The sequence below is a fragment of the Dama dama genome, chromosome 5 (assembly GCF_033118175.1).
Source record: "Dama dama isolate Ldn47 chromosome 5, ASM3311817v1, whole genome shotgun sequence".
Lineage (NCBI taxonomy): Eukaryota > Metazoa > Chordata > Mammalia > Artiodactyla > Cervidae > Dama > Dama dama.
The window spans coordinates 111,088,301-111,101,062 of record NC_083685.1 but is presented as its reverse complement, the minus strand read 5'-3'; the positions used below and the strand labels follow the sequence as shown (position 1 = coordinate 111,101,062).

At 42.0% G+C, this 12,762-nt stretch overlaps 1 protein-coding gene across 1 annotated transcript; it reads left to right on the top strand.

Annotated features, from left to right (window-relative positions):
* The first annotated feature begins 6,593 nt into the window (after positions 1-6,593).
* Positions 6,594-6,920, top strand: LOC133056087 (keratin-associated protein 17-1). The gene has a single exon (XM_061141197.1). The coding sequence runs from the start codon at positions 6,594-6,596 to the stop codon at positions 6,918-6,920; it is 327 nt and encodes a 108-aa protein (XP_060997180.1).
* Positions 6,921-12,762: the final 5,842 nt, after the last annotated feature.

Here is a 12,762-nt window from a genome sequence, read left to right as displayed (position 1 = left end):
TTGTTGTTGTTCAGTTGTTCAGTTGTGTCTGACTCTCTGTGACCCCATGGAGTGCAGCACACCAGGCTTCCCTGTCCTTATCATCTCTCGGAGCTTGCTCAAGCTCATGTCCATTGAGTCAGTGATGCCATCCAACCGTCTCATCCTCTGTCATCTCCTTCTTCTCCATCCTTCAGTCTTTCCCAGCATCAGAGTCTTTTCTAATGAGTCGGCTCTTCATACAAGGTGGCCAAAGTACTGGAGCTTCAGCTTCAGTATCAGTCCTTCCAAAGCATATTCAGGATTGATTTACTTTAGGATTGATTGATTTGATCTATTTGCAGTTCAAGGGACTCTCAAGAGTCTTCCCCAATGTCACAGTTCAAAAGTGTCAACTCTTCAGCCTTCTTTATGGTCCAGCTCTCATATCCATACACAACTACTGGGAAAACCATAGCTTTGATTATATAGACCATTTGTCTGATTGCTGTGGCTAGGAAGTTTTTGCACAGTGAAGGAAACCAACAAGACAAAAGGCAGACAACCCACTGAATGGGAGAAGATATTAGCAAACAGAATGCCCAATAAGAGATTAATATCCAAAACATACAAGGGATGTATACAACTCAATATAAAAAAGTAAACGACCAGATTTCAAAACAGGCAGAAGACCTAAATAGGCATTTTCCCAAAGAAGACAGGCAGATTGCCAAGAAGCACATGGAAAGACACTACACCACTAATCATCAGGGAAAAGCAAGTAAAAAACAACAATGTGATATCATCTCACACCTGTCAGAATGGCTATCATCAAGAAGATAAGAAATAGCAAGTGTTGGTGAGATGTGGAGGAAATGGAACCCTAGTATACTGTTGGTGGAAAAGTAAATTTATGCAGCCTCTATGGAAAATAATATGGAGGTTCCTCAAAAAATAAAAAATAGAACTGCTATATGATCCAGCCATTCCACTCCTAAGCATTTATCCAAAGACAATAAAAACATGAAATCAAAATAGATATGAACCCCAATATTCATTGTAGCATTAATTACAATAGCCAAGATATGGAAGTAACCCGTGTCCATCAATAGATGAATTAATACATAAAGAAAAAATGTAGCATATCTATCTATACACAAGCACAATAGAATATTAGTTGGGCTTAGAATTAACTTTTGCCTTTTGCAGCAACATGAATGGACCTGGAGGGTATACTCAATGAACTAAATCAGACAAAGACAAATACTGTGCATATTTCACTTATATGTGGAATCTAAAAAAAGAAAATGAATAAACATAACAAAACAGAAACAGATTCACAGATACAAAGAACAAACTAGTGCTTACAACAGGGGAGAGGGTTGGGAGAGGGGCAAAAGAGATGAAGGAGACTAAGAGATGAAAATTAGCAGTTATAAAATAGATAAGTCACAGGGATATAACGTGCAGTACAAGGAATATAGTCAATATTTTATCATAATTTTGTATAATATATAATCCATAAAATATTGAATCACATTGTGCACTAGAAACTAATACAATATTATAAGTCAACTATACTTCAGTTAAAAAAAGTTGAGTGAAGAAAGGTGACAGAGACCTCATTCTCTTCTAGTTGAATGCTTTGATTGTATCGCACTGCAGGGAGTGATCTCACATTCATTTATGATTTTATTTAATTCTTTAAGGAATATTGTACATGCTCACCATACAGTAGCCACTGGATGTAAACTGGTGAATAAAGCAGCTATAATCTCTGTGGTTGTGAAGCTTACAATTACTTGAAGATATTCTTACTTGAGACTTGCCTTAAGACAAAGAGGCAATTTTCTGTGGTATCTATAAGAAAGCCTGACATAGAAGAAGAGGGGATGGACTTCAGAAGTAGACAGATCTGGGTTCAAATTCAAGCCCTGCATCTTTCATTGAAAGTTTTTGACTTTCCCAAGCCTCAGTTTCCTCATGTAGAAAATAAAGATTTTTATTATACTACTTACTGTATATGGTTATCTTGAGTTAAGGGGCTTCTCCCGTGGCTCAGTCAGTTAAGAATCACTTGCAGTGCAAGAGACGCAGGAGACACAGTTTGATCCCCGGGTTAGAAAGATTTCCTGGAGGAGGGCATGTCAACCCACTCCAGTGTTCTTGTCAGGAAAATCCCATTGGCAGAGGAGCCTGGTGGGCTACAGTCCGAGTGTGGGGTCACAAAGAGTCAGACACAAATGAAGTGACTGAGCACACATCTTGAATTAACCAAGAAAACACATATAAAGTGCATAGTGCGGTACATGGCACACAGGGGAAGGGCTGATAATGTGCCAGTGATGGTTAATTGGACACATGATTTAAACAAGTGCTTTGTAGATATAATCAGCTTCTACATCAAACCATGTTTCTGTTGAGTTGCTACTGGTGAGGTCAAAATTGTGTTTGTCTGTAAAAGAACCACCAGAACTACATGTGTAATGTCACTTGGCAAACACTAGAGGCCAGCAGAAGAGACACCATGTACAGATTTTTCATAACTCCTGCTGCATCTCTCCCTTCCTGGATCACAGCCTTGTGGTGATTATGCAAGGGGCTTGCGTAACTCAGTGAAGCTATGAGCCATGCTGTGCAGGGCCACCCAAGATGAACAGATCATAATGAAGAGTTCTGACAAAATGTGGTCCACTGGAAGAGGAAATGGCAACCCACTCCAGTATTCTTGCCTGGAGAACCCCATGACCATCATGAAAAGGCAAAAAGATATGACACCGGGAGATGAGACCCCCAGGTTGGAAGGTGTCCAGTATGCTACTGGGGAAGGGTGGAGGGCAATTACTAACACCTCCAGAAAAAATGAAGCAGCTGGGCCAAAGTGGAAATGATGCTCAGTTGTGGATGTGTCTGGTGGTGAAAGTAAAGCCCAGTGCTATAAAGAACAATGTTGCTTAGAAACCTGGAGTGTTAGGTCCATGAATCAAGGTAAATTGAACAGGGTCAAGCAAGAGATGGCAAGATTGAACATCAATGTTTTGGGAATCAGTAAACTAAATGGATGGGAATGGATGAATTTAATTCAGATGACCATTATATCTACTAATGTGGGCAAAAATCCCTTATAGGAAATGGAGTCGCCCTCATGGTCAATAAAAGAGTCTGAAATGCAGTACTTGGGTGCAACCTCAAAAGCAATAGAATGAACTCAGTTTATTTCCAAGGCAAACCATTCAACATCATAGTAAACCAAGTATATGCCCCAGCCACTGATGCCTAAGAAGTTGAAGTTGACTGGTTCTATGAAGACCTATAACACCTTCTAGAACTAACATCTATATATCTATATATCTATATAGATATATATATATATCACTTATATATATATAAAACACCTATATATATATATATATATATATATATATATATATATATTTTCATCATAGAGGATTGAAATGCAAAAGTAGGAAGTCAAGAGATACCCAGAATAAAAACCAAGTTTGGCTTTGGAGTATAAAATGAAGAAGGGCAAACGGTTTTGTCAAAAGAACACACTGGTCATAGCAAGTATGCTTTTCCAACAACCCAAGAAATGACTCTACACACCGACATCACTGATGTGATGGTTGGTCAATACCAAAATCAGATTGATTATGTTCTTTGCAGCCAAAGATGGAGAAGCTCTATACAGTCAGCAAAAACAAGACCTGGAACTGACTGTGGCTCAGATCATGAGCTCCTTATTGCAAAATTCAGGCTCAAATTGAAGAAAGTAGAGAAAACCACTAGGCCATGCAGGTATGACCTAAATAAATCCCTTATGATTATACAGTGGAGGTGATGAATAGATTCAAGGGATTATATCTGGTAGACAGAGTGCCTGAAGAACTATGGACAGAGATGTGTAACATTGTACAAGAGGCAGCAACCAAAACCATCCCAAAGGAAAAAAAATTCATATTCATTGGGAGGACTGATGCTGAAGCTGAAATTCCATACTTAGGCCACCTGGTGAGAAGAGTTGACTCATTGGAAAAGACCCTGATGCTGGGAAAGATTGAAGGCAAAAGGAGAAGGGGGTGGCAGAGGATGAGATCGTTAGATAGCATCACTGACCCAACAGACATGAGTTTGAGCAAACTCAGGGAGATAGTGAAGGACAGGGAAACCTGGCGTGCTGCAGTCCATGGGGTTGCAAAGAATCAGACTTGACTGAGTGGATAATGTACACACATATAAAAAAAAACTAAGAAAACTAGGAGGAAATAAAGTTAATAATTGTATATTTTGGAGATAAGGAAGAACTTTCAAAGCATAAAACAGTAGAAAGGAAAAGATTGACAGTGTGCCTATGTAAAAAGAAAATTTGGTGCAGAAAAGAACCATAGAATTAAAAAGAAATGATGGCCTTGGGCTAATTTTACAACATGTGTGAGTGACAGAAAGGAAAATTGTATACTTAGCATAAAATGAGCTCTTAAAGTATGCTAGGAAAGATTAGTAGCTTAATCAGAAAACTGGCATGAGCAGATAATTTCTTAAAGAAGAAAAAGTGATTTATTAAATAAACGCAGTGACAAATAAGTACAAAAATATAGCAATGAGATTTCATGATTGGTCTATCAAATTGACAAAGAGACTAAAAAAATAGCTGGCATTGGTGAATGTACTGTGAAATGGGTGCAAATGGAGACAATTTTTCAGAAAGTAAATAATTTTTTAATATATATTAGTAGTCATCATATTATTAACATGCTGAAGATTTAGTAATTTTATTTCTAGGAATTTACTATAGAAAGATAATAGGAAAATGCATAAAGGCTCACATTTAAGGAAATTCACCTCAGTGTTTTGCTTTTAACATTGGAAAGTTGTAAATAGTTTAGATATTCAACAATAGGGAAGGTTTACATCAACTTGAAGATGTAAATTTTCAAATTTTCATATTACTTAATAATCTACATACTCATGAGCATTTTCACAGGTTAAGCACAATCTTCAGTGTAAAAATCAATTTACACAGTATGATTTCAATTTTTAAAAAATATGTGTTAGGAGGAAACCTTGAGGTATTCACTGGTCTTATCTTTCTTCTGCAATTTCTTTCAACACTGCTCATTCCTCTTTACTTGGGCATCAGTGGAGCAGAGTTACTTACTGTGCGAATGCAGAGAGAAAGACTCACGTCAATGTTTAGCTTATGCAATTCAAAATAGACTTTTGGAGGTGGACTAAATTGGGTGGTCAGACAGAGAAGATCTTGGGCCTCCTGAATGGGGTGGTGGGTGCAGAATTCATGCAGAACAGGGAGAACTCTAATACATCAGCTATGCCATCAGAGAGAGGATTGTGGCTGAGAAAAAGAGAGGACCATGTACCTTTTTGAGGATGCCCACCATGAGCCAGTTGCCACACAGAATCTTCAGGCACCAGACTGCCTTTATCATTCCAAGAGGATGACAAGGTGCCAAAGCCCAAAATGGAGACAGGAATTTTGACTCATCTCAGAATTTAACACGTGGACCAGAATCCTCTGTGGATTCTAGTCACTTTCTAAAGGAATTGTATTGCTTGAGATGATACTCTTGATGTTTTGTGTGCTAATCCCTCATTCTGCTAGATAGTCGATAAAGTTGGAGCTCTTAAGTGTGCAACACTTGCATTTTAATGGAATGTTTTGGATATTCAATGATCTGCTTCCTTTTTCCCTCCTTCCTCTTTCCCTGCCTCCCTCCCTGCTTCTTTTCCTTCTTTCCTCCCTTCCTCTTTCTCCCCACCTCTTCCTCCTCCTCCATCTTCACCACCATCTCCATCACCACCACCACCACCTGCTTCTATCAAGGAAAGGGCTGGGGCAAGAGGGTTGCAGGCTCTGACCACTGCTCTTCTAGCCCATTTAGAGAGAAGAAGTGTGAATGTTCAGTTCAGCAAGAATGTGGCTCCCAACCTCTTAACAGTTCTATGATGAGTGTCTCTCCATTTCATAGGGAAGTCATGACTGGTGATTGATGCTCACTCACCAAGCCCAAACAAACCTGTGGCACACGCCACATACCACACACAGATACAAATATTTGCCTTGGTCACATGGACCAGGATGAGGGTGCCCTTTGTACCTGGGAGGAGCCACATGACAGACCACCCTACCAGCCTCTGCCTAGGGCAGAAAAGCAGAGGACATCCAACTTACAGTTCTGGTTTTCCAGGACCAGCATCCATGACAAGAAGGTTCATTGCCAACTTGCCTCTAGAGCCGATGTGGAAGGGTAGCACCCGTTCCAGAACCAGAGTCTGGAGCCGGCTTCCCCTCCTCTCTCCAACCTGGGCTAATGACAGCTGGCCCCTGCTTGGCATGATCACAGGTCTTTTCCAAGATGTATTTTTACCCTTTGGGCAAACAGCAGTTGGGACGAGTGGGGCTATTTTATGAGTTGAGGCACTCGGGGCTGGAAAATAAACAGGCAGCTAATGAGACGTTCTTATGAGAACTGGCATAAATAATAACAAAGACAACATCCTGTCCCTCATGCCAACACCCTCCAGGAGGGGATATAAAAGCTGCTGTCGGGTTGGCAACCATCAGACTTGGGGAACTCTGGTCGCGGTCCTGACCTGCGACCTGACCGGCGGGGACCATGGGGTGCTGCCCAGGGGACTGCTTCGCCTGCTGTGCTGAAGAGCAAGACTGCTGTGAAGTGTGCTGCTGCCAGCCGTCCTGCTGCGGCTGCTGCGGTTCCTGCTGCGGTTCCTGCTGTGGCTGTGGCTCGGGTTGCGGAGGCTGCGGGGGCAGCTGCTGCGGGTCCTCCTGCTGCGGATCTGGCTGCGGGGGCGGCGGGGGCTGCGGAGGCTGCGGAGGTTGCGGGAGCTGCTGCGGGAGCTGCTGTGGATCCAGTTGCTGCGGCCCCTCTGGGTGCTGCGGCCCCGTGTGCTGCCAGCCCACGCCTGTCTGCGAGACGAAATGAAGACCTTTCCTCCCGCCACTGAGGCAGCCCAATGGAGAACCTCCACCTGCTCCAGGTGGAGACCCCCTTGTGTCCAGGACCTTCCCTGCACCCCCCGAGACGGTGTCCTGCCTCTCGTGTTAACCTGTAGCTGAAGGCTTGTTCTCCAAAGCCTGCCCTGGCTTTTCAAGGCACTGAGAACATGAGCCACATGCTGATGAGAAGTGAAACCTGGGTCCCACCCACAGTGGTACCCGAAGCTCAAAGGGTGAACCCCTGTGACTTTTATTTTTTTTCATGAAGTTGAAAGAGCATCTTATTCAAGGTGGCTTTGGGACTGACCCCTCCTCCTCGGCTGGCTTTTCTGCTGCTTTGAGATGCGAAAATTTCTCTTCAGTTAACTTAATAAATTCAAGAGTGCTGGCATAACCAAAGTAGTTCTCCCGCCTCTTCCTTGGCTCCCTCTTGGGCACTGGGCCAGGAAAATTTACTCTGGCATTCACAATCAGGGTTTTGAAATGTGGCTTCTAGACCACCTGCATCAGAATCACCTGGGGGCTAGTTAAACATGGAGATTCTGGAGCTCTTTGAGACAAGCAGGATCAGAATCCACAGGGGTGTGGTCTGGCAATCTATTTTTAACAAAACCCCAGATATATATTAAAGCTTCTAGGTACTGCGTGATATTCATCTGGGAAGGATTTAAAAATTTGGGCCAGACGTTTGATCCTTTAGCTCTAGAGTGGGGGCCCTGGGACCTGCATTTTAAAAGCTTGCAGGTAACTGCTGATACTGGTCAAGGTTAACCTTGAGGAAGGGCACGTCTGCATTCTGCAATATAGTTCTGCATGTAGGCTTCTGGATTGGTTAGAACTTTCTCGCAAAGTCGGGAGAGGAGGCTTTGGTAAAACAAGCTTGGTTCTGAGTGGAAGGGATTCCTGTGGCAAAACCTTATGAGCACAGTTTCTAAAGATGTTCTGGGAAGTCCAGTTTCTTCCTCCAGCCTCATGATTTGGCAAAGTCTCCCTTTTTTGGGTTAGTTTTTCACGCCCGGGATAGTGCTGTAATTCTTCTGCTCCAGCCCCAGGGATGAGAAGGGTGAGAGTACATCTGCTAGGTAGAACCAGGCTCAGGTGTGTGAGAGTCCAGTTGGAATATTAAAATTCAGAGGATAGTTAATTCAACTCTTTTTTGCTGAACATGATTTTAAACTACACGTGGAATAAAAAAAAATTCAGCTCTTTCCCTGGGAGAACATTTATTTTCATTCCCACAAAGCAGTTTCATTCAACAAACAAGTTTTCTGAATACAAGCAAAGTGATGATCCTTAAAAATATGAAAACATGCAGAAAAATATAAAGAAAGGATAATAGCTACCTGAATTATCACCATTTAGAGTTTATTACTGATATGTATCTTTCCAGACTCCTTCTAAACATGTTTAAAAATAAAGCTGGGATTATGCTGTTTTTATTTAAATTTTTTTCTTTCACATTTATAAGCCAAATTTATTAAGATATAATATAATAAAGGACTCCCTTTTTTGAATGTACTGTTCAGTGATATTTGGCAATTATATATACTTAAATAACCACCATAGGATTCAAGATACAGAACTTTCCATCAACCCTCAAATTTCATAGTGTGCCTTTGCAGGGAATACTCCTCACTACCCACCCCAGCCTTAGGCAACCATCAGTCTGCTTTATAGCACTATAAACTTTGTATTTCTATGTGTGTCTGCTTGTTGCTCAGTTATCCAAATCTTTGTGACCTAATGAACTGTAGCCCACCAGGCTCCTCTGTCCATTGGATTTCCCAGGAAAGAATATTGGAGTGGGTTGCCATTTCCTTTTCCAGGAGATCTTCCTGACCCAGGGATTGAACCCATGGCTCCTGCATTGCAGGCGGATTTTTTATTTTTTTTTAAACCACTGAGCCACCAGGGAAGCCCAGACTAAATTAAAAATATTCATCTACTGATGGGCATTTGAATTGCTACCTGTTTTTTTTTTTTTTTGGCTACTATGAATAAAACTGCAGGGAACATTCATACACATTTTGATGTGAACATTCATTTTCATTTATTTTGCATAAATACCAAGGAGTTGGACTGCTGGATGAATACTAAGTGAATGTTTAACTATAAGAAACTACCGAACTGTTTTTGCAAAGTGGCTATACCATTTTGTATTCCCACCAACAATGTCTAGAAGATCCAGTTGCTTCATGTCTTTGCTAAAATTTGATATTGTTGTTAAAAAAATTTATTTTTAGCCATTCTAGCAAGTGTATAGTGGAAGCTCATTGTGTTTCTTTCCTTTAAAGTTTCATTCAAAAACCCAGCTGGATTGGTAGCATCTTGCATTTGGAGAGAATTCAAGATTTGGCTCTTCTCTAGTTGAGTTTCAGACTTTATTATTTAGGTCATTTTGGATCTGGCTGGAATCAGCATCCTAAAAACTGGCTCTTTAACCTCCAAGACACAGTCACAGCCAGAGCAGCAGTGTGTCAATGGGACCAAGTTGCCAAGAGTTCATTGAGTGGCTGATTGTTCCCTTGTTCGTGGCCATGGTCTCCCAGATGGGTGAGTAGAGGGTAGTAATTTCTTTGAGTTACTGATAATTGCCCTTTATAGTTGTTCACAGAGGTCTTCATTCATTCATTCAATAAATATTCATTGTGATCTGCCTATGTATCAAACACGGCTCTGGGTGGATGTGTGCATGCGTGCGTGCAGTTGCTTCAGTTGTGTCCGACTCTTTGCAACACTATGACTGTAGCTCACCTGCCTCCTCTGTCTATGGGATTATCCAGGCAAGAATACTGGAGTGGGTTTCCATGCCCTCCTTCAGGGTATCTTCCCGACCCAGGGATTGAACCTGTGTCTCCCTGCATCTCTTTCGTTGCAAGTGAATTCTTTACCCACTGAGCCACCTGGGAAGCCCAGGTGCTGGATATACATTAGCAAATAAACAAAATCCTTGACATTCTCGTGCTTGGATAACATCAAAGAGGAAAAGAGCTATTAAAAAGGACAAGGTAGAAATGTACTAGATAGTTAAAAGAGTGGTTTAAATCAGTTAGCAGGGAAAAATTCCTTAGAGAGATGATATTTCAGCCAAACAGATGATGCTATATGTTTCTCTGCTAAGAGAGTCTATAAAGGATTTGTTGGGAGCAGGGCCATCTCCATCTGGAATTTCATTGCTGACTTAGCTGAGGAGAAGGTGAATGGAGAGAATTGGAAAGTTGGGGACCAGGATCTTGGGAATGCCTCTTCTGCCTTACCTTCTGCAAAGCTGTCCAAACGTCTTCTTTCCTTACTGCCTGAGAGCCACATCTCAAACAATGGCACTTCCTATTTCTAATCTTCCATTTTCAACCACTAAGTTCTGTAGATTCTTCCTCTTATTGCTGTAGTCCCAAGGTACTGCTAAGTTCAGGTTGATAACATGAAACTTTTGGGTAATTGCCCCAGATCCATGGAATTCCCTAGTAGCTCAGTTGGTAAAGAATCTGCCTGCAGTGCAGGAGACCTGGGTTCAATCCCTGTGTTGGGAAGATCCCCTGGAGAAGGAAATGGAAACCCACATCAGTATTCTTGCCTGGAAAATCCCATGGACAGAGGAGCCTGGTGGGCTACAGTCCATGGGGTCACAAGAGTTGGACACGACTTAGTGACTAAAACATTCCGGATCCATCCATAATGATCTCCTTACCTTCAGGCTAGCCTTCCTTCACCAATCCTTTCTCCAGGGACAGAGAGACCTTCTGAAGGTCAAACCTGGTCAAGTTACTCCATTGCTTAAAATTCCCAGGTGTCAGTATAAAACCCAAGTTCTGATTATGGTGCACAAGGTCTTTCATGAGTGCTCAGTAACCACTCTAGTCTGGTCACTGTCCTAGTCTGTCCACTTGTACTTTTCATCCTGGCTATTGAACCATTTGTTGCTCACCAAGTGTATCATGCTCTTGCCTTTGTTTTCCATAGCAGATTCTTTCCCTACCTTTACCATCCCATTTTCAGCCTTATTCCTTGAGGATTCAATTTGGTCATCCTATTACTTGAGAAATCTTCCCTAACTTCTCCCAAAAGCATGTTTGTATTTCTCCTGGGTGTCCTCTGTAACTCTTTGTGTATCCATGTACTATTGCATTTACACATATATTTTCCCATAATTACTTATGTATATATCTGTCTTTCTTCTAAACTTGGACTCCTTGTGGAGGAATTGAAAGTCATTTTTTTTTTTTTTTTTTTGTATCCCTCATACAGAACCCAATGATGACTGAGTTGAATGGATGAGTAAAAGAGAAATTTGTCGTCTGAATGGCTACATTAATTAATGAATGAAGGAAGGGATGATGAATGTTTGCCATAATAGCCCAACTTTTCCAAAGGAGAGCCTGACTTATGCATTGATATTAAAAGAATGTGGTGGAAACAATGCAGGTCCTTTATTCAGCAAGGGTGTCAGGCCTTGGTGTTTAGAAGCCAGGGCTTCATTTTTTTTTTTTTTTTTTTTTGGGTTTTGTCATACATTGATATGAATCAGCCATGGATTTACACGTATTCCCCATCCCGCTCCCCGCTCCCACCTCCCTCTCCACCCGATTCCCCCGGGTCCTCCCAGTGCACCAGGCTGGAGCACTTGTCTCATGCATCCCACCTGGGCTGGTGATCTGTTTCACCATAGACAGTATACATGCTGTTCTTTTGAAATATCCCACCCTCACATTCTCCCACAGAGTTCAAAAGTCTGTTCTGTATTTCTGTGTCTCTTTTTCTGTTCTGCCATATGACCCAGCAATCCCGCTTCTGGGCATACACACTGAGGAAACCAGATCTGAAAGAGACACATGCACCCCAATGTTCATCGCAGCACTGTTTATAATAGCCAGGTCATGGAAGCAACCTAGAGGCCCATCAGCAGATGAATGGATAAGGAAGCTGTGGTACATATAGACCATGGAATATTACTCAGCCATTAAAAAGAATTCATTTGAACCAGTCCTAATGAGATGGATGAAGCTGGAGCCCCTTATACAGAGTGAAGTAAGCCAGAAAGATAGGCTTCATTTTTTTTACCTTGTATCTGTCTCAAGTGGTAGCACTGACAAAATGTTTTGAGAAAGCATTTGTGTTCTTTGTTTTTGTTCACTATGTCTTCTCAAAAGACCTCTGGTCTTTCCTCTTTACATCTCAGAGGAGTTGTTTTAGTAGTTGCTAAGATCACCAAAGGCAAGAAGGATTCTGGAGGGCTAATGAATGCTTGAGGTGGGGACGGGTGGAAGGAAAGGAGGGAGGAGAAGCAGGGAGGCTCGGTCAAGTGCTTTCCAGGGATAGGGAGAGCCACTGTTCTAGAGGAGAGCTGCTCACAAAACAGGATGGAGGGCAGCATTGTGGGCTGAGCCTGTGACATGTGGCTCCTGAGAAAGGTCTGTCCAACAGGATGGTGAAGAGGAAGAGAGTGGCCCTAGATTAGTGGGCAAGCTGAGTGTGATCTTTAGCAAGTGAGAAACCTTCTAACTCTCTTTCTTTTCCTTCAGCTATAATCGGGGGGATGGGGATGGAGATGAATCCTTGCCTCATGGGATTTCTGATGGTTTTAAATGAGATCTTCATTGTGAAGTGCAGCATTTGTTTTATTTTTTATAAATTTATTCATTTTAATTGGAGGCTAATTACTTTATAATATTATAGTGGTTTTGCCATACACTGACATGAATCAGCCATGGGTGTACATGTGTTCCCCATCCCCAACCCCGCCTCCCACTTCCCTCCCCATCCCATCCCTCTGGGTTATCCCAGTGCACCAGCCCCAAGCACCCTGTCCCATGCATCGAACCTGGACTGGT

Bases quoted from the DNA above. Each gene is read 5' to 3' on its own strand.
- LOC133056087 (XM_061141197.1), top strand. From the start codon at position 6,594: ATGGGGTGCTGCCCAGGGGACTGCTTCGCCTGCTGTGCTGAAGAGCAA.